This window comes from Polypterus senegalus, chromosome 2 (genome assembly GCF_016835505.1).
Source record: "Polypterus senegalus isolate Bchr_013 chromosome 2, ASM1683550v1, whole genome shotgun sequence".
NCBI classification, from domain to species: Eukaryota; Metazoa; Chordata; class Cladistia; order Polypteriformes; family Polypteridae; genus Polypterus; species Polypterus senegalus.
In genome coordinates this window covers 120135320-120157222 of record NC_053155.1, presented here as the reverse complement: position 1 = coordinate 120157222, position 21903 = coordinate 120135320, and the positions used below count along the sequence as shown (strand labels likewise).

At 40.8% G+C, this 21903-nt stretch overlaps 2 protein-coding genes across 3 annotated transcripts in view; one reads left to right on the top strand and one right to left on the bottom strand.

The window, feature by feature from the left end:
* The window catches only part of get1 (guided entry of tail-anchored proteins factor 1), a 56338-nt gene extending 44515 nt beyond the window's left edge, over window positions 1-11823 (bottom strand). The window contains exon 1 of the mRNA XM_039744490.1: window positions 11570-11823. Coding sequence (XP_039600424.1) covers window positions 11570-11659 — 90 coding nt within the window. The 5' untranslated portion in view covers window positions 11660-11823. The remainder of the gene's footprint in view (window positions 1-11569) is intronic.
* A 353-nt stretch (window positions 11824-12176) lies between these two features.
* Window positions 12177-15307, top strand: LOC120523291 (non-histone chromosomal protein HMG-14A-like). Of its 2 annotated transcripts, none has more exons than XM_039744491.1 (7): window positions 12177-12295; window positions 12397-12426; window positions 13477-13506; window positions 13693-13722; window positions 13805-13849; window positions 14209-14316; window positions 14403-15307. In XM_039744491.1, exons 2-7 carry the CDS (start codon window positions 12412-12414, stop codon window positions 14448-14450), a joined length of 276 nt encoding a protein of 91 aa, XP_039600425.1. In that variant the 5' UTR covers window positions 12177-12295; window positions 12397-12411; the 3' UTR covers window positions 14451-15307. The 2 variants fall into 2 exon arrangements, with proteins under 2 accessions (XP_039600425.1, XP_039600427.1); XM_039744493.1 differs by having other exon boundaries at window positions 12192-12262.
* The last annotated feature ends 6596 nt before the right edge of the window (window positions 15308-21903 follow it).

Below are 21903 nucleotides of genomic sequence, written 5' to 3'. Positions count from 1 at the left end.
CTATATCGTGATATCGGGATATGATATGAAATATCGGGATATAAGATTTTGGTCATATCGCACAGCCCTAATATATATATATATTGTAACAGAATATGATGCTTCTCGCACCCTTGCACCCTCAGACACCACGTCAGACACTAGGTAAAAGTCCAATAATGATATTTATTATATCAATAATGTGCACAAAGCACCCTCTACTCCCAAATATTCCAATAAACAATGAACAATGACAAATCCTCCACTCCCAGACGCTTAGCCACCCTGCCTCCCAACTCAGCTCATCGTCTGGGAGCCCCAGTCCTTTTATATTCCCTGACCGGAGGTGTTCCTTCCCAACAGTCCACAAGTCCTTATTCCTTCCGGGTCAGGGTAAATAATGTTTCTCACCCCGGAAGCCCGTCGCTCTTCCTATGCGAACTTCCGGGTCATAGGCATGAAGAATTCTTGGTCCTCCCTGCAGCTCCCTCTCGTGGCCCCATGGCATCCAGCAGGGCGGTGCACAAAACTACATGGTCCATAATGCCCTGCTGGTCTTCTGGGGACCTCCATGCTGCAAGGAGGGCTCCACCTGGCGGCTTGGGGGTATTGGCCGGGGTACATGGCCGGCCATATCTTACAGTACTCCCCAGCGGCCAATTATAAAGATTGGGCGGCCTGCCCCGAGAGGAAGTCTTCCTCCAAGAGGGCGCGTCATCCGGGCTCTGACTGCGTTGCCCTGTCCTCGAGCAAACCTTGGGGGCGGTGTACCTCCTGTCTCCCGGGGACATTGGCCACTCGTGACCCGTCGCTGGCAATTGTAGCACCGGCGCAGTCCTCCTGGTTGGCTCTTTTCCCAGACCTGAAACATCTCGGGAACTCGGTCAGCTCCACCCTTTCCCCCGCCAAGGAGGGTTTTCTGGCCGCCTCGCTGCTCTCCGCCCTTTTTCCCACCTTGTCAGGAGACCCACGGTGTATTTCGGGGATCTCCTGCTTACTCTGGGGTCGGCGCACAGCTTGAGTCTCTCTATTAGAGAAAGAGAGCCTCTTTGCTGTTTGCATGCCCGTTGACTTTAAAGAAACCAGAGCGGCGACTTCAGCACCGCATCGCTCCAAGAGACAGCACTTTTCAACTGCTCTGGTACGATCAGTGCTTCCACCGCCCTTCTGTCATCACACCACACTCGTTTGTAGGGCTCGTAGTGACTTGGCACCCGCTACTAATTAACGCGGGCCAGCGTCACTCTGTGTCCCCTTATTCTGTATGCGGTACCGGTAAAACTCACCTGTACCGCCAAATCAATCATAATGGGAGACTCCTGACCAAATCGCCGTAGGAATTCATCCACCCTCCTTAAAGGCGCGCCGCTGCTCCCAGATCCCCAGTGATCTTCTTTATTGTCTCCACCACCTGTAAAATTTGTGCGGGCTGAAGCAACTTTTCCAGCTCGTGCACGTCAAAAGTTACTTAATTCACCCGGAGGCATGCTCGAGCCATCATTAGCCTTACCCTCCGGGTGGGAGCCAATAAACACGGCCGCTCCTGGCGCGTGCTCAGACAGGTCCGCAAGGGAGCCTGGGATTTGGAGTTCTTTTAGGAGGACGCGGTGCCGCTTTTGGCTGACTGTGATCCGTCTGTATCAATTTATCGACGGACCGATCAATCATTTCCGGACCTCCTTACCTTTTTGTAGGGATAGCGGTACTTGATCGCTCCCCTTTCCCCTTGAAAAACTCAAGTCCGTCTTTTCTTGGCGAAGCCACAAACAGCTGGATACGGAACGTCACCTTCCTGGAATCCCTTGTGGTAGGTCACGTGTCCCTCGCCGGCACCCGTAATGCGGAAGTGCTTGGGTTACTCGTTTGCCTGAATGAGGCGTGCCATCGCCGGTCTGTCTTCTGCCTCCGCAGAGCCTTGGATGGACATCTGGGAGGTATGTACATGGGACATCATGTGTTAATTTAAAAGATTATTCAGTACATTCCCTGTACATACCTGCGTCGGTGGCGTCCTCCTCCGAAATCTCTCCCGAAATGCGTAGCAGCTCCATAGCTCCTCTTGGCGCAGGCAATGCCGGCGCTAGACCTCGCTGTTGCTGGCGCTCTGCTTTGTCTTCTTCTTCCCCATGACGGACTTGATAAAGATGAGGTTTCTGGCGATTTTTCTGTGTGTGTCGTGGCGCTGTCTTCCGGGATATTCTGTCCACAATAAATTTTTAAATTCAGGTCCTCTGCCAAACTGGCGGCCAGAGAATCCTGCGAGCTCGCCAATTGTAACAGAATAAGATGCTTCTCGCACCCTTGCACCCTCAGACACCACGTCAGACACTAGGTAAAAGTCCAATAATGATATTTATTATATAATAATGTGCACAAAGCACCCTCTACTCCCAAATATTCCAATAAACAATGAACAATGACAAATCCTCCACTCCCAGGCGCTTAGCCACCCTGCCTCCCAACTCAGCTCATCGTCTGGGAGCCCACAGTCCTTTTATATTCCCTGACCGGAGGTGTTCCTTCCCAACAGTCCACAAGTCCTTATTCCTTCCGGGTCAGGGTAAATAATGTTTCTCACCCGGAAGCCCGTCGCTCTTCCTATGCGAACTTCCGGGTCATAGAACATGAAGAATTCTTGGTCCTCCCTGCAGCTCCCTCTCGTGGCCCCATGGCATCCAGCAGGGCGGTGCACAAAAACTACATGGTCCATAATGCCCTGCTGGTCTTCTGGGGACCTCCATGCTGCAAGGAGGGCTCCACCTGGCTGACTTGGGGTATTGGCGGGTACATGGACCATATCTTACATATATATATATATATATATATATATATATATATATATACATATACACACATACATATACATACACACACATATATACACACAAATACATATATATATACATACACACACATATATAAACATATATATATATATACATATCTACATATATACATATACACACACACACACACAACTATCGTATATGTTCAAGTTCTATTTAAATTTTAAATAGAAGGAATTTTTATTTAGTTGAAAGAATATTATTCCGGAATAAATCAACTCAAACCTTAAATAACTATAATATTTTGCTCTCCATAAAAATATATCCTGTCTAAATTATATAAGTTAGAAATAGAGTAAACGTTAAAAGAACAAACATTCAAATTTCTTTACTCTTATGTAATTTTATATAAAAAATAAACTTAAATTTTAAATATCCCAAAAGATTTTGCTCTCCATAAAAATATATCCTTTCAAAATTATACAAATTCAAATATGAACATGGTGCATAACAAAACCTGGAAATATAAATAAAATTTGTTCTTTTCGGCAATAACAAATCAAATCATTCAGTTGTCTTTGCTCATATGTCATTTTATCAGAGCTGGAAGCCTGGCATCTTTTTTTGGCAATAAGTTCGTTTATGTTTGGTGTGAGGTTCTGTGTTGTGGAGATTCTCAGGATGGACTGCAGGTTCTCATCAGTGAGGCGACTCCTGTGCGCTGTTTTGTTAGTCGTCATCACTGAAAAGAGCTTCTCACACAGATATGTGGTACCAAACATGCACAAGGTTCGAGCCGCATGTAGACGGAGCTAGAGCATTTTTGCGGGAATGTAGTGAATAAACTGTGCGGGCCCTGCAGTATCGTACTTTGCCTTCAGTGTGCCATTACACTGCAGCTCAATCACCTCCATCTGAATCTGCATAGGTGCAGTTTCCACATCGACGGCAAATGGGTTGCGAAACAACTCAAAATTCTATTTTTGTTCTTCAAAGTCACCAAAGCGCCGTGCGAACTCAGTGCGCAGTGCGCTCAGTTTATCAGTAAAGTGCATATTTGGGAACACCGTTGTGCCGACTTGGTTCGACATTACTTGGCAACAGGGAAAGTGGGGCAAGTTGCACTGGTGAATTTGTGTCTCCCATAGATGTAGCTTCACTTGAAATCACTTTGTGATTTTGCACGGGTAAAAACGCCTGCTGAAGTGTCAGATTCTTCTTTAACTGTTCTGCTTTCTGTATCTTGTGCATTGCATTCAGGTCTTTCAGGTTATCTTGATGTTTTGTCTCATAGTGCCATCTTAGATTAAATTCTGTAATTACAGCCACATTAGCTCCACAAATGAGACACACGGGTTTACCGGCAATGTCAGTAAACATATACTCAGCCTCCCATCGGTTTTTAAAGGCTCTATGTTCAGAATCACCTTTTCTCTTCGGTATCGTGTGGGCTAGCTTCGCAATAACTTGCAGCATCATAAGCTAGACTTGATTAACGCGGTAAGTGTTCGGCAAGGCAGTTGAAGCACTGCATTATGGGATCTGTAGTTTATTGTATTACCAGCGCTTCATATCCCCGGGCCATTAATAACAATAATATATAAAATGATCTCGCGGGCCGGATGTGGCCTGCGGGTCTGGAGTTTGACACATATGGACTAAATAGAACTTGAAAAGATATATTCTTTTAAATGTGATTGCGCAATTCAGATCGAGTTGACGCGCACTACAGTACATCGAGCCCGCGTGCCTCAATATGTCATCCTCCCGTCGCTCTTACTTTTTTGCGGCTTTACCAGAACAATCATTGATCGCGAATAAAGTATCCATTATTCATAAAGCTTCAATTGGTGATCTGTTTTTCTGCAATAACCGCATATTTTTTCATACGTCTCAAACCAAGGGCATATGAGGCTAAAATGTAACGGGAAGCGCGCGTACATACTCAGTGCATCCCCTCTCGAGAATCGAACCTCGGAAGCCGGCGCTAGAGGCGAAGCCTCTACTATTGCGCCCTGGCGTGTGGTTTGTCTATTTGAGCGTAGCAGTATAATTCAGTTTTTGTTCAGCACTCTTTGGAACTGTTGCTTTTTGTCTGCGCACTGTGTCAGTTCACGTGAGCCGCTGAATATGGTTTTATATGTCACTCGCTCGCTTCTAATTGTTTCGCTGCCTTCTTAATTATATAATGTATGTTTTCTTCAGCGGTTTTTGGAGCTCTTCCTGGTTTTCTACGTACTGCATGATTACGTGGGAGGCGTGATGATGTCACACGAAACTCCGCCCCCCACGACTTTCGAGCTCAACTCCATTACAGTAAATGGAGAAAAATAGTTTCTAGTTATGACCATTACACGTAGAATTTCGAAATGAAACCTGCCCAACTTTTGTAAGTAAGCTGTAAGGAATGAGCCTGCCAAATTTCAGCCTTCTACCTATACGGGAAGTTGGAGAATTAGTGATGAGTCAGTCAGTGAGTGAGTGAGTGAGTGAGTGAGTGAGTGAGTGAGTGCTTTGCCTTTTATTAGTATAGATATTGTGTGATGTGGCGGCTTGTTTTGTGCCTCATTATTGTTTGGCTGCTAATTAAGGAAAAAGAAACAACTAAAGGGCCTGAGTCAAGTTAATTAAAAGAAGTAATTAGCAGCAAAAACTGGTCACTAATTAAGAAGATGGTTAGAATGAAAACCTGCAGCCACTGCGGCCCTCCAGGACCGGAGTTTGACACCCCTGTAAAACGGTTGTCCTATTGTTCTCATATGCCCTATGATTCATATTTAGAGTTATTAGTCTTTTGCACCTTATACTGCTGTTTATTTGTTTTTCTTTGCAGCTTCTTTTTCAAGTCTTTATTAACCCACCGCAGTGTTTTTTAAATTGTCAACTAATTCCAACTTTAGGTTATGTACCTGTCCTGCATTATATGTAGGTTATGTTTAAATGTGTTCCACTGCTCCTCGACTGTCTCCAAACTTAAAAGCTTATCCCGGGCTTTCCTCTTTAGACTCTGCCACATCTGCTCAAAATTTGCCCTACCAAATATAAACAAAACAGTTTTAGTCTTTGCATTCACACACTTCTAAAACACTGAGAACTGTATTATATTAGGGTCACTTGACCCTAGTAGTTCAATCACCTGTAAACCCTCAATTCTATCCTGCTTATTACAAAATACTAAATCTAAAGAAGCTCTCCCCCACCCACCGCATTAGTGCTTTAACATCACTTCTAAAAACTCTTGTGCTCTGCTTTTTGCAAGGTTATCCCAGTTAATTCTCTGGTGGATAAAATCCCCATGACTATAATATCTGTCATTCCAACTAATGTTGCAACATAAACATTTATAGTAAGAAAATGCGCATGTTAGTTATGCACCATCTCTTGAAATGACAGAGACAAGTCAACTGTAATGACACACAGACACTTATAGTATCATTTTTATTAAGGAATAGCTATGCTACTGGACTAAGACAGGTTGAAATCTAAGTAATCAATGTAGACCTCATTGTTAACATTTGCTATGCACCCTGCAATGCACATGTCTCTGTTATATGCCATTTAGTATGAGACTAGTGAAAGCTGTGTTAATGTTGGTGATGCACTAGTTATTGGAAAGACAAATGTAATGCATTTTATTACTAAAAATGTTTGTAATGTGCCACATTTTGGAATGGCAGAGACACAGCAACTGGACAGATACAGAGAAATGTATCCTTTTATTAAGATAGATGGATGTCTGTGATGTGCCATCTGTTGGAATGACATTCAATGCATTTTAATACTACAGTACATGCATTACAAAATACATTCCAATAGATGAGGCACTACAAACTTTAATGCTTAATTTTACTTTGATCACTTAGATTACAACTCACCTTAGATGGGTAGCACAGCTAGTGTGTGTGTATATGTGTGTATATATATATATATATATATATACATATATATTATATAAAGTGGAACCTCAATTCACGAACGTCTCGGAACAAGTACAAGTCGGTTTACGACCAAAAAGTTCGCCAAACTTTTGCATCTGTTCACAACCGCACACTCAGTATACGAACAAGCCAGTTTCCCTTTTGGTTTGTGTGCGCCGATGAGAGCCGAGAGCAAAACACACAGACACACATGCAAGAGAGAGAGAGGCGCGCGTGCGAGAGAGAGAGAGAGAGGGCTGGACGCATAAGGCCGAGAAGGCCGTTAAAGAATGCACCGGGCTTGTTTTTAAAGAGGCAGATTCGAGCATTGTTTTAACCTCTTTGTATTTAATGAAGACTTTTTTCTATTGGATTTTAACCTTCACTTCACTTCTGTTTACAGTGATCGGTTCGTAGCGTGCATTGTTGCAATGTTACTTTTCTTGGTGGTTTATTAAATTACAGATTTTTCAAATGTTCATTTTTTTCCCTGTGCTTAAAACTCATTTTAAAAAAGTGTTTTTAGCGAGCGGTTCGTAAGGCTGTAGCGTGAACTCTTGCAATGTTAGTTTTCTCTGTTGTTCAAGGTTTTCTCAGTGTTATTCAATGTTTTTACATTTAGTTTACTATTATGCTGTGCATTCTATGGTATAGTTAACTGTATTTGTGCTTAAAAATCTTAAAAAAATATATATTTACATAGAGTTCGTACGGTCTGCAATGGATTAATTGTATTTACATACAATCCTATGGGGGAAATTACTTCGGTTCACGACCAGAGTTTTGGAACGAATTATGGTCGTGAACCAAGGTTCCACTATATATATATATATATATATATATATATATATACACATACATACACACAACCATACAACTGCTTGAACACAAACTACAATGACTAAAAAGAAACAAAACTTAGCAGTTACAGTCCCAGTAAGGTATCATGTAGGCATATTGCCCTTGGTATAAAGCAGGGGTCCTCAATCACGGTCCTGGAGGGCCGCAGTGGCTATGGATTTTCATTCCAGCCAGTGTCCTAATTAGAACTTAGTCCTTGCTGATAATGAAAATTGGAGTTTAACTCTATGCCTTGTTAGTGCCTTCATTCATCAAAGACAAATTTTAGTTAATTTGTAGATCAGAGGTCTTCAATTACAGTCCTGGAGGTCTGCTATGGCTGCAGGTTTTCAGTTTAACCAATTTCTTAATCAGAACCCTTTTAATTACTATTAAAGCAATATGTTTTTTGGGCTTAATTTTAGTTCTCTTGCCTGTTACCATTCAGAACCCTTAATTGCCTATTTTAGATTTTAGCAGCCACATTTAAGTTTTAATTGTTGCCTGTTTTCTTAATCAGAAATTAGTTAATAATGAGATGCAGATAACCAATAAAGCAGCAGCTCTCCAGCTAACGTGCTTACCTTCACCTTCAAGTATTTGTGATAAAAATGTTTAGAAATGAATGAGAGGGGAATTGGAAGGACCATTACGTTTAAATCTATTGTGGTCCAGAAAACAATGTTCTCACAGAAGGAAACTCTACAGTGCAACTAAAATTGCTCTTGGATGAATGCAGGCAGGCATTAACAAGCTAAATAGTTCAATACGAAGTTTCATTATCAGCATGGATTGCTTTTTTAATTAGGAAACTAGTTGGAATAAATACCTGCAGCCACTGCAGCCCTCCAGGTCTGTGATTGAGGACCCCAGGTGTAAAGGAACTCCAATAGCATTTCCTGACACAATTTTTCTAAATAATTGGTTAAATGAGAGTATACAGTGTTAATTTGTTACTGTGTAGCATTGCTTATAATGGCACTCAGCTTTGTTTTCATTTTATCCTTTGCTACAACTTCCAGGGGGACAAAGTGCACCCCATAACTGAGTCTGCCTTTTTGTTGATTCAGTGCGCCTCTCTTGAAGTGACGTTAGTGGCCCAGCACACCATTGCCTAAAAAAAAAAAAAAATCACACTGGCCATCTCTAAGGTGCAAAATATGTGGAAGAGGTCACAACCCACATTAAAGAAACACAGTCTCCTAAGTAAAATGGTCTGCTGTGCCCTGTTTTACATATTTCTTCTGTGTTATGAGACCAGACCAGCCTTTCATTGATGTTGATCACCAAGTACTTTATAGAAACACACCACCTTTACATCCACTCCCTGAATTGTGACTGGGTGCAGAGATTTTTTGGTACAGCAAAAACAAGAAACCAGATCCCTGATTGTGCTGATGTTGAGATGCAGTCTGTTCTCCACTGGATTCCTATACTCTGTCTCATTCCCCTTATTAATACACCCCATAAGTGCAAAATCATCAGAAAATGTATGAAGTGACATGACCTTGTGTTACATTTATTGACAGGTATACAGAATGAAGAGAACGGAAAAGGAGGCAGGTCTGTTCCTTGCATTCTGTAACTGTGCATACAGTACTTAGCCCAAGCTAAGGTTGCCAAGGTCTCTAACTGTTCTGGCATAATTTGACCAAAACAAGAATCAACCCTTAATCAGTTATCAGTTAATTACAGTACAAACTCAGAATGTAACTTCTAGTCACCAAACAATTGTATGGGATGGGGCATGGGAAACGCAGAACGCCTACACTCCACAATGACAATAGCTTTGTTGGACTAGTGCTGTGAGAAAGCTGTGCTAAACAGAGTCATCATGCATGTGCCATGTTTATTTTGAAAGGCCAATACTTTCCTAGATGAAAACACACCTGAAGGTCGATTGGAAGAAAAAAAAAAGACTAGAGTAATAGGTTTGTTTTCATGACTTTTGTGTTGTAAACCAATTGTACAGGCGCACTTTACAAAAACGCACAGTGCGAATACTAAAAAAAGTTAAAGGCAAATACTAAATAATGCATGGAATAATCATACATGATGCAAAAGAAACTACAAAGAAGAAAATGCTAAATAATGCAACACGTGGATCGCAGGCGAGAATTCTCATTGAAAACATTTCATGTTCCGTCGCTTTAATATTAGCATACAGTACCCCGGAACAAAAACAAGTAATAGTGTGCGTGCTGGCCAGCGTTCACGTTATCGTGCCCAAAAAATGTAGTTGATGTTCATAAATGCAAGAAGACGACAAGTCCTTTTCATTTAGAAAATTTACACCATGCAAATGAAAAAGAAAGCATTTGGCTAGAATCCAAGTGGAATAAATGGTGGCACGTAACCGCGCGAGTGGCCGCACTACGCTGCGCATGGGAAAAGGCATCTGCCATGCTGCGATACTCAGCGACAGGTCGACTACTTAAAAAGTTGACACGCTTGGGAAAAGAGCTTTAACAATATTGCATAAAAGCACGAATCCTAGCACCTGTAACCAGGCACAACTTTTGGCCTTGTTTTTTTCCTTGGTCATCGCCGGGATAGAATACAACACCCCCACACGTTTTTTTTTTCCTGCGACAAATACCAAAGAAAACCAAACAAAATGCCACTGTGGGCTTTAAGGCACAGCAGTGGTAAAACACTCGGATGTGCTTTATTACGCGCCTATGTGCTAGTGCAACTCACCTCCCACATACTTTATAAACTAATAGATTAAGTTTGAGCTACATTTCTCAAGGTCACTGCGCGAGGAAGAGGCAGTCGAGTGGGTCGGGGGGTCCTTTGATAGGCGATCCTTTGCAGTTTTCAGACAGCAACATGCCTTGGTCCGGTGCGCACCGTGTTTTCGTTGTCGAAACGTTCTTCAAAAACAACGAATCCATCATCAATACGCAACGTGCGTTCTGAACGCACTTCAGTATTCCTGGTGATGTCCCAAATCGAAAAACAATTTTTCAGTGGGTGGCTAAATTTAGACAGACGGGTACAACATTGAACAGAAAACCTCCAGGCCGTCCTCGGACTGTACGAACGCCTGAAAACATCTAAGTTGTTAGTGCATCAATTTTGCACTCTCGTAGATGTTCAGCATTCAAACATGCGTATGCCTTAGGCATTTCCAGCACATCTTTGAGGAGGATTTTGCATGAGGACCTTAACTGCAAGAACTTACTTAAAAACTTCTTTGAATAGTTGCGTAAATAAGCAAAACTTTCACTATTAGGCTGAAACCAACCCTCATGAACTTCATCAGAGACCCCTGAACACTGATCGCGCAAAAGTCTGGTGCCTCGTTTCAGAATTTGCCATTGTAAGCCCTTACTTTTTGAGGAAGGGAGAGCAACGGTCACCGTCACTTCAAAACGTTACATTGATGTTTCGGAAGCTGATCTTGCGCGGCGATGTCGGGTGGCCTTCACGTTCACCTGATCTCGCTTCGTGCGATTTCTTCTTGTGGAGGTATCGCTATACACACACGGACCTCAAAACTTCGGAAGTCCTTGAGGACACTTTTCGCCACGAAATCGTCGCCTCTTGAAATGGCCGAAAAAGTAATGCGAGCGTTCAGAAGTAGTCTTGAAAAGTGTATCGCTAATTATCGCCACCACCTTGAAGACATCATTTTTAAAACACAGTGAAAAAAAATCTATTTTGTATACCTTTTCTTATGTCGTAAAACAATTTATTTTATCGTGTGTCGTTTTTGTGGAATAAATATTTGAAATGTGGTACATCTTTTTGGCTCGCCCTGTATTAGCATACAGTACCCCGGAACAAAAACGAGTAATTGCGTGTGTGGTGGCCAATGTGCACGTTATTGCACAACAAAATGTAGTTGTTCATAAATGCAAGAAGACGACAAATCCTCTTCACTTAGAATGTTTACAACATGCAAAGGAAAAAAGAAAGCATTTGGCTAGAATCCGAGTGGAATGAATGGTGGCACGTAGCCGCGTTAGTGGCCGCATTACGCCGCGCAGGGAAAAAGGCATCTGCCATGCTGCGATATTCAGCGACAAGTCGACTACTTACAAAAGATGACACGCTTGGGAGGAGAGCTTTAACAATATTGCATAAAAGCACGGATCCCAGCACCAGCAACCAGGCACAGCTTTCCGCCATGTTTTTTTTTTTTTTCTTTTCTTGGTCGTCGCCGGGATAGAATACAAAGGCCCCTCCCCCACGCTTTTTTTCCTGCGACAAATACTGAAGATGTTACACAGTGGGCTTTAAAGAACAGCAGTGGTGAAAACACGGATGCGCTTTGTTACGCGCCTATATGCAAGTACAAGTGCATCTTACCCCAATACACTTTATAAACTAATAGATCAAATATAAATTATTATTTTATGTTACAAATGTACAAAGCACCATCTAAGCCGCAGTTGTTCCATGCTAACGGGCTAGTCACACCAAGATCAGGGCGTGAGACAAAGGTAATTTCAGGGAGTTCTGGGGCGTCTAACGCTCCCCCCGATAAAAAAATGGATACTAAACAGGCATGATTGGCGTGGTAACCTATCCACACAGGTGTCTTGTTTTGATTTAAAAATATGTAGATTACTTCTTAAGGCCAATCAGTGGCGAACAGGGGGCGGAGAGTGACTGGCCCATCGGTTTGGGGCCATAATGAATACCGTCTTGGGGGTGGGAAGGGGGTCCAATCCGGTTTGATCTAGTTTTTTTCTGAAGGCATATTAACGTCTAGCAAGGCTGCTTTACTAGGTATTTGTGTGTGGTGACCTGTGGGGGTATTCGGTATGTTATAGTGAAGTATATACGTTTAAATAAAATGCACCAGTGTATACACTCCATCTTGTCTGCAAAGGTTACTGAAATTATTTTATTTTTTTTTCTAGCTAACTAGAACAGCCATGCCGAAAAGAAAGGTAAGTTACTACCGTCACGTAGTAATAAATGGTTTGCGGTGGTGCTTTGATTTAATGCAAGTTGTTTTTAGATCTGGTTGTAGTGTGCATTTTAGATAATTTGCTCTACGATGTAGTACTGAAAACGCGAAAGGTAGTTTAATTTAAAAGGGGACTTGTAATCCCTGATGTTTGAAAAATGCGTTTCGCAGTTTAACGTGGTAAACAAGTCTATTCGTATGCTTTCTAAAGCGTTTCGATTGGAATTTTTTCATGTTAAATTTTTACGCGGTAATGTAAATACAAGTGCGTTTTTGTTATTAACTGTAGGATACTTCGAGTGTTTTTGGCGGTGCGCTCATTCTTAGCGCTCCAGTTGCCCCGTGCAACTGCAGTGTATAATAAGGGTGTCATGGCTGCTATGATACGCGAGAAGAAGCTGGCACGGTATATGTTTTGGTTGTGCTGTAGGGTAGGTGGCCGCTTTAATGTGCAAACTGGTGGTTGCGGTTGGTATTACTGGTGAATTGTTTGCTCGCTTTTCCTTTTTTACTAAGGAGTAGATTATCCGCGTCGTACGGAAATTTTGATCTGCTTTTGTCTTCACCGCTTTGGTAATGTAATGGCGATTTCTCCGAACGGGGATGCTGGCGCGTGAGGATTCTCGTATGTTCTTCAGCCGTTTGGAGAAACGCTGAGGATGTCGGAGTTCGAAATTTGAACGAATGGCGGGAAAGTAGAGCAGCTGTGGTGACGTAGCGCCAAAGGCTTTGATGAGCCGACGAAGCCCTCCTTTTGACTTTTGAATGGTAGCGGAGTGAAGGAGGCGTGGTCATTTGCGCTCGTTCTCGTGGGTAAAGGGGGGCGGTGTTACTGAGCAGATCCTGACTTGAGACTTTATTTTAAATGCGTGGTTATGTAAGGGTGCACGGGTTGTCACTGGCCTAGGCGCGTGCACTTTTTCGCGTTTGCAAAATTCGACGAAATGGGGTCTGTTCTTACACTTAGAATGAAACATTATTTGTCGTTTGGTGCGCCAGCAATTCCTTATCTGTGCATTCTGTTTTTCAGGGAAACACTGAAAGTGATGCAAAAACAGAGGTAAGGCCATGTCTGAACACCATGTTTACATGGGTAATTAAGGTTATTTCAGTTAATGAGGGTCAAGTTTTTGAATTTGCCTTAAATTATTTTTGAATGGTGTAACTATTTGGTTTTAATTCTGTGTTGCTATATAGTGATTGAAATTACCCTTTAATCAATTTTCTTATTCCTTTCTAATTCTAGCCTAAGAGGAGATCAGAGAGACTATCAGCTGTAAGTGTGTTCTGTTAATACTATGGTTCTCTCCACCTGTGTAAAACCTTTTTTATATTAACTTTTTTTGCTTTTAAATTAGAAACCAGTGACTGCAAAACCTGAACCCAAGCCAAAGCCAGCAAAGGTAAGTGTTGAGCTCATCTTGTAATTTTTGCCAAATTTGTGATTTTATTGAATATCCTTTAAAAAGCCATTGCTTAGCTATCAGAGTTAACTCTTGAACTTTTTTTTTTTTTTTTGTAAGTGCAACTAAAGTCTAGAATACTAGCCAAAATAAACCTCTGTGTATGCCATTGATATCAAGTTAGTTCCAGAAAGTGCTTGGATAAGTCTTGAGTGGCATAGAAAATCTGCTTGAATATTAAGTGTTTCTTTACTCAGATTTTGCTAAAGTTCTACCATTGTACAACCTTTTATCACCCTTCATACTTGTTATAGAATGTAAAGTTTGGGGTTTTTTTGACATGGATTCCTTCTTTGCAGAAGGAAAAGGCCCCTGCAAAGGGTAAAAAGGGGAAAGGCAAGGAAGAAACTAAGCAAGAGGAAAAGAAGGAAGATGTTCCTGCAGAAAACGGAGAAGCTAAAAATGAGGCAAGTAAAGTCAATTTTGGTCTTGGGTTCAGGGGGCATAGTTTTTAAGAGACTGCTATTATATGATTTTATGATCTTTTTTGTAGGCACCTGCTTCAGAAGAATCAGAAGGGAAAGATGGAGAGTCTGAGTAATGAACACCTTTACATCCTGTGGTCCCTGTACCTCTTTCTTGTATAATTCAGAGGAATATTTTTATCAACTATTTTCTAAATACAATTTTTTAGTAGTTTGATTGTAGAAACACATTTTTAAGAACAAGATGAATCTGGGGAAAGGATTTTCAGTCATATCCCTTGTTTTAACTCCTTTGGTTTTAAACATCTTTTGGTTTTATTTTATAATGGGAGGGTGGGATGGAGTTGGGGCTGTACTTGAAGTCGCATCACATTCAAGATACTGTTGACTAAGCTTGCCTGATAGACTAACATTCCATAGGCTATAAGGGGCAGATTGTGTAACCTATTGTATTAAAGGAGGTATTTAAAAAGGAAAAATAAAATACACTATGTTTTTAAGTCTGTGTATTCTGTAGCTTAAGTGTACCACATTAGCATTTGCTGTTGTGGGTCAAACTTTATAATTCGGTTTTCTTCCATTTTCTGCTGTTCATTGTGCAACAGTCACTTTGCTTTTTGTTTGGTTTAATTTTTTGTGATAGTCTTTGCAATAGCATTGTATAACTGCTGTGTAAGGGTTAAGTTACTATATGGGATGTATGTGATGGTACGTGGTAAGGATGGTGAGTAAGACTTCCCTCTATCAAACCTAGTTACTTGACACAACAGTGTTGCATATGTTTTTGTGGTACTGTTGAAGAATGCTGATTAAGTAAATTGAGATTGCTGTGATCACTTGAAATTAAGTGAAATATTGGCAATGTCCTTAGGGCTGCAAGTCACACCATTTTCAACTGTACAGATTCTTTTTTATAGCTGTGTTTTTTGTGTAATACTGGGTGTAAACCAATAAAGTGTTGGTTATAAACTTTGTAGCCTCGTCTTTTTTATCTTGTGAATTGAGTGGTTTTCATGTGGGTGGGCCACTGCAAATTTTCCCCTTTTACATATTTTACTTGGCTGCCTTTAGCTGCAAGTAGTGAGATTTACATTCAATTTTTTGGCATCTTTAAATGATTCTTTTAGGGGCTCTTGTTAAATATTGAAATGTGGTGCCAGACAGACACCAGTGCAAATATTAAGGAGTAACTGCTGCTTCAGTGTTGTGTGCCTTTTTCAAACTACAGTTTTCTAAATCAAGCATATAAATTCCTATGTAATGTTCTTACTTCAAAGTAGCACCTGTAGCCACAGTAGGTCTCTAGAACATGTATACCACTGAATTAAACTTTCAAGTTATTGAAGTCTTGGTCTTTTGTAGTCTTCAGTTTTGCTTTTTTCATATGTATTGTTGGTGGGATTTTAAGTTCATTTGTAGAATTACAGGTCTAAAGTAAAACTAATTTGTAACCTACAAATTGGGGTTTGCTGGACCCTTTTCTAAGTAGTCGGGTTAACAATGCTATGAAATCTAAGCTGGAAGCACATTACACAAATGAGATGAAGGGCATGTTAGACTTTTTTTTTTTTTTAAGTTTCAAATCGAAGCGGTTTCCTAGCCAATTAACATGCTGTCTTCTTTTTTTTTTCCTCCTCCCCATGCTACTGTACATAAAACATACAACCTAGGATGCAGGCACTTTTTGGTTCTGTGATCTCATCTTGTTTCCTTCAACACCCCAACCCTTGCCTTTTGCATCTCAAAGAGCAGTGATTGGTTAAGTATTAGAGCCCACATCTGTTTTGTTGCACTGAAAATCTGGCAGTCCAATGCTGTATGTTGTGATTCTTAAATGTGACTATGAAGGCTATGATGGAATGTCTTAAGAAGATCTAGTATGATACTAGCTTTAGTCTTTTTGCTGTGTAGGCTACTTTAGAGAGGCTACATAAAGTATACGCCATGCATTACAATTCTGTAATAACTTTAGGTTGAAAGTTTTTACTTGGAGATGTATCAACTGGATTTTATTTTTAACCAGATAATGTCTTGAGGTGATTAAACAAATTTCTATTGTGAAGTTAGTGGATCCTGAATGCTATTGTTTGTGTTGTGGATGGAGTTGTCAATCTTAATTGGCAGAATTAATGTAGATTGGGTGGGCAATTTTACTTTTTAAAATGGTTTCTTCTACATAAATTTCCTTGACAACTTGTTTTCTCTTTGTAGTGTAATGTGCTGTGTCCTTTCTACAATTTACCTGGTAACTGGATAACTTGGTTACTTAGCTGTAATGGGTGAATTTAAATATTACATAAATGCTCATTACCATTGATCAATCTAAAAGGAGTGCCTATACTTTGGCCATTCATTTGGTTTCATGATAGTTTCGTTGGCTTAGTTTCAGAACTCTGCCCATAAATATTAACTTTAGCACTGGTAGCTTTTGGGTGGTACCATCTGTGATAGTGTGTCCCCTTGATGGCATTTTGAAGTTCATCTTGCCAACCAATAGAAGTCTTGTCCCTGGAGATAAAAACACATGGAGACCAGTCAATATTATTGGAGGCTAGGGAGAGAGTAACACTGTCATGCACACACAAGGTATCAAGTATTTACATTTGGCTGAAGCCTGTATCCAAGGTGGCTTAACATTTACAATTGGTTACATGTTGTGTTGGTTTTCCAGTTGGAGCAGAAGTCAAGTAGCTTGCTCATGGTCAGTAGTGAGCTTTGAACCCACAACCTTGGGGTTTGAAGTCCAAAGCCTTAACCATTGCACCATACAGGCAATTTTTCGTTATGTTCACAATTGCCTCAACAATACCTATGCATGTTGATTTAATTGGTGATAAAATTTGCCCATAGACTGATCTCCTGTCAAGGACTGTTGAATGCCAGTGATATGTTTTCTGGTGTTTGTCAGTGTGATTTTAAATTCCTTTGAAAGAAAGTGCAAGTTTAGAATCTCCCTTTATAACCTAATGAAACTGACAAAATTGTGGATGGTTCTTACTGAAAAATGTAGTCTATTGAGAATTGTCAAGTTAAAGGTAAAACTCTGAGACAATTTAGAATTTTTCTTGCTTAAGATGAAATCCCTATTTTTAGTCCAGATAACTTAGTTTGCCATTGATGCAGACAGAGCTGGAGTCTGGCCCAGCTTTAGCATACATTTAATGCCATGGACCATCAGAAGCAGGTGTTTGTTGTTTATGGTCAATAATACTAGAGGAAGAATCACAGTTGTGCTGATTCTATCCACCACTGGTTATTCTGAAATAGTTAAATCAATTTTCACAGTTCTTAGTGCAGGTAGATGGTGTTGCATTAAAAAAAAAAAAAAAAACAATGTTAGTCTATCATATATCCTCCCTTTGGCATTTGCCACTTGATTGACATACAGCGTGGCCAGTCTGAGATCTCTTCTAACACACTGGTCATCCCGCACGCAAAGCTCCGGCTATCTAAGTGATCTAGTTAGCCTTCCAATTTATATGGACTAAAGAAGGGATTTAAAAAAAAAAAAAAATTGTTTGGGGAGGGTATGGACTGGAGGTGGAATTGGAAGAGGATTTTTTTCTCTCACAATGTCACAATCGAAGTGTGTTTGTCTGATTTGTCAGTGTATCGTTGCTATTCCAAAGAAGGAAAATGTGGAAAGGCACTTTCGAACTGTTCATAACTTCGGAAGGACGTCAGTTTCGTAAAGTGATTTGAGAAAGAGAAAGGAGAGGGAACTAAAATCACAGTTAATCGGACAGCCATCATTTTTCACTCGGCTGAATTCAAAAGCTCCTTGACTGCATTATTCGGCTCTACTTATTTATGCGAGTCAGCCTTTTCCCACATGAAGATTATTAAATCCAAATACTGTAGTGACCATAAATGTATTGAATTATTGTGCCATAAAGGTTATGCAAGGTACGACAACATATATTTTATGTATAAAGTATACTCTGTGTGTGTAAATATATATATATATATATATATATATATATATATATAGCATTTTTAATGTAGGTAGATCATTTTGACCTGGTCATTTTAAAAGTAGCTCGCAAGCCAAAAAACTTTGGGCACCCCTGATTTACATGCATACCTTTGATGTTACTAATGTTTAGGCTACTGCTTAATTTGTTTTTTGGATCGCCCGTGTCCCTTGGGGAATCCTGTGGGGGGTGCTCCGGGAGTATTGGGTACCGGACCCCCTGATAAGGGCTGTTCGGTCCCTGTACAACCGGTGTCAGAGCTTGGTCCGCATTGCCGGCAGTAAGTCGAGCCCGTTTCCAGTGAGAGTTGGACTCCACACTTTGTCACCGATTCTGTTCATAACTTTTATGGACAGAAATTCTAGGCGCAGCCAGGGTGTTGAAGGGTCGGTTTGGTGGACTCAGGATTGGGTCACTGCTTTTTGCAGATGATGTTGTCCTGTTTGCTTCATCAGGCCGTGATCTTCAGCTCTCTCTGGAGCGGTTCGCAGCGGAGTGTGAAGCGGCTGGGATGAGAATCAGCATCTCCAAATCCGAGACCATGGTCCTCAGCCGAAAAAGGGTGGAGTGCCCTCTCAGGGTTGGGGGCAAGATCCTGCCCCAAGTGGAGGAGTTTAAGTATCTTGGGGTCTTGTTCACGAGTGAGGGAAGAATGGATCGTGAGATTGACAGGCGGATCGGTGCGGCGTCTGCAGTGATGCGGGCTCTGCATCGGTCGGTCATGGTGAAAAAGGAGCTGAGCCATAAGGCAAAGCTCTCAATTTACCAGTTGATCTACATTCCTACCCTCACCTATGGTCATGAGCTATGGGTAGTGACCGAAAGAACGAGATCGTGAATACAAGCGGCTGAAATGAGTTTCCTCCGCAGGGTGTCTAGGCTTTCCCTTAAAGATAGGGTGAGGAGCTCGGAGTAGAGCCGCTGCTCCTCCGCATCGAGAGGAGTCAGTTGAGGTGGCTCGGGCATGTGATCAGGATGCCTCCTGGACGCTTCCCTGGTGAGGTGTTCTGGGAACGTCCAACCAGGAGGAGGCCCCGGGGAAGACCCAGGACTCGTTGGAGGGATTATGTCTCCCGGCTGGCCTGGGAACGCCTTGGGATTCTCCCGGAAGAGCTGGAAGAAATGGCCGGGGAGAGGGAAGTCTGGGCTTCTCTGCTTAAGCTACTGACCTCGGATAAGCGGAAGAGGATGGATGGATTGATTTTTTTTTTTTACAATCTTGGTATTCTTTCATGCTCCTTTTGTAAGCTGTTTTGATAATTAGGTATTGAACCTTTATCACAGACATCTTTCCCAGTCAAATTAAATGCAGTCATTAGCCCTAGCTTGTACATCCTAGGCCTTTCTGCACTGTTTTACACTAACGAAAACCAATTCATTAACACGAAGTATTAAGAAGTGTTAGCTTGAGTGGTAAGTGGCCAGTGAGAACAAGGAAGTACTAGTAATGACTAAGGATAAAAGTAATCTTTTTATTGAACATACAAATTTTAATACTAGGAATTGCACATGGACAACATAATAAACACAACATAAAGGCTATAGCCACAATGAGCGTCAATCACATTTTCCTACCACAATAATGAACAATAGTTGTAGTACTGTTTATGTGTACAGAGAACAATAAAATTCATACCTGCATGTCTGACCATGGAACGTGTTACCACACTCCTACACCATAAAAGTAGATTAAAACAACATTCTTGTCTACCTCCCCACCATTACTATTGCACTGGCCTTACTTCTTCTTACAAACTGTACATTTGCCTTTCTATGTGCCCCTATTTCTTATGGCCAGGAATGTTTTTTAAGTTCCAGAGTTCCAAACTATTGTAGAGCATACCAGAGATCATTTATGGCATCAGGAGTGTTAATTAAAACTGCAATTCTAACGCATCCTTGTAGGTGTTTGCATAATGTAAGTAGTGACCCCTACTCCCCTTCTCTTATTAATTTTATCTCCAGGATAGTTGTTTGTGAGGATTCTTACGTTATTTTTAAATCTGATGCGCCTGTTAATTAAGGTTCAGTTTCCATACAGGATAGCACACAATGCACTGCAGTTCAGTCATTGGCAGTTATTATCTTTACAATGGCATTACTAAAAATGAATGTTATGATTGCAGTTATTAATCCTGGACTTTTTGAAGGGTTCCCATTGCTGCCAGTTCCACCTGTAGAATAAGATCCAAACAATTAGCAAATATTTGCAAGTGATTACAGGAATGTTAAGACAGAAAGGCAGTGAAAACAGAAATGCAAATTAGGCTTTACCAAATTTTGCCTGAGTAGGATGCTAAAACGCACAGCACATTTTAAGATGTGTCTTCCTGCAGTGTAGGCTTGTGCAAAGTGGTTTATTTCAGTACTACTTAGAAACATGGTATTTTTTTACTTATTTCAACACAATTAAAAAAAATCCTAGCTGAAGCAATTTTGAAGCCAGGACACTTTCACAGTACCAATAATAGTCTACATGTTGTTAGAAATGTAACTTTGAACTCATAGATTTCTTGAAGAAACCAGTTGTTGCGGTTTGAAACTAGATTATGTGTAAAACAAATCTTTTGACAGAGGAAAAGTCTCAAATGTATATAGTGTTATGGAGAATATTTTTCATAATGTACTGGAAAATTTGAAATATGCTACAAAAGACTTTTGATGTTTTAATATGTAAAAAGAATGTGTCCTCTTCATTTTGCATGTGTATCATTATTTGTTGATGAGCATTTTTAGTTATGTGATAGAAATCACTAAAATATTTTTAGTCCACACCATGCTGAAAAAATATTTAATGGAGGATCAACAACTTACTTTTTCCTTTCTCTTCTTTGGGCCAAATATTGGGGAGAATATGGGTACACGGCACTGCTCAGGGTGGAATAAAGTGCAAGAGCAGTCATTAAATAAACTCCCCAGGGTAAAAAAAACAAGTTAAAAATAATTTAGACCCCCCCCACACACACACACACACACACAAAAACTTCAGATTAAACACACTGTGGGGAGCAACTTTGATTATGTTTGAAAAGTCCCTGGGGGCACCTCCCTCATAGAACACAGGTGTGGTCACTCAATAAAGTTCCCCAGTGGAAATATTTGGGAATGAAACACAGCCTATGGTCTTCCAAATGTACAAACAGTCTACTGTATCTATCCAAATGATAGCTTCTGTGCAAAATTTGACAGCTGGCATCTTGACGTAGTGTAGGTGAGTATGAGTACAATGGGCTGGTATTCTATCAAGGGCAGGTATCCACCTTGCTTCCAACGCTGCCCAGATGTTTAGCAGAGTCCAGTGTCACTGGATTGTATATAGTTGAAAAATAACCGGATGGAAAGAATTGTATATGTGTAATGTCTTTCCTAAATAGCATGCTAACTTTTTTTATTATTTTAATTCCATAGGTGATTTTTCTTAATTTACTCATAATATTTATTTTTACTTTTATTTATTATACCAGAATGTTTGTGTTATAACCTTAGCACAACAATAGTGATGGGAAATGTTAACACATTTTGGACAAAGTTGGTCATTCTGCTAGGATTTAGTGGAGCACAAAGCTTCTTAAGACAGCTGTTGTAACAGGGATGC

Excerpts from the sequence above, each read along its gene's own strand:
- LOC120523291 (XM_039744491.1), top strand. Across the intron at positions 13,723-13,804 it reads GATCAGAGAGACTATCAGCT|AAACCAGTGACTGCAAAACC; the intron begins GTAAGTGTGTTC and ends CTTTTAAATTAG. Across the intron at positions 14,317-14,402 it reads ACGGAGAAGCTAAAAATGAG|GCACCTGCTTCAGAAGAATC; the intron begins GCAAGTAAAGTC and ends TCTTTTTTGTAG.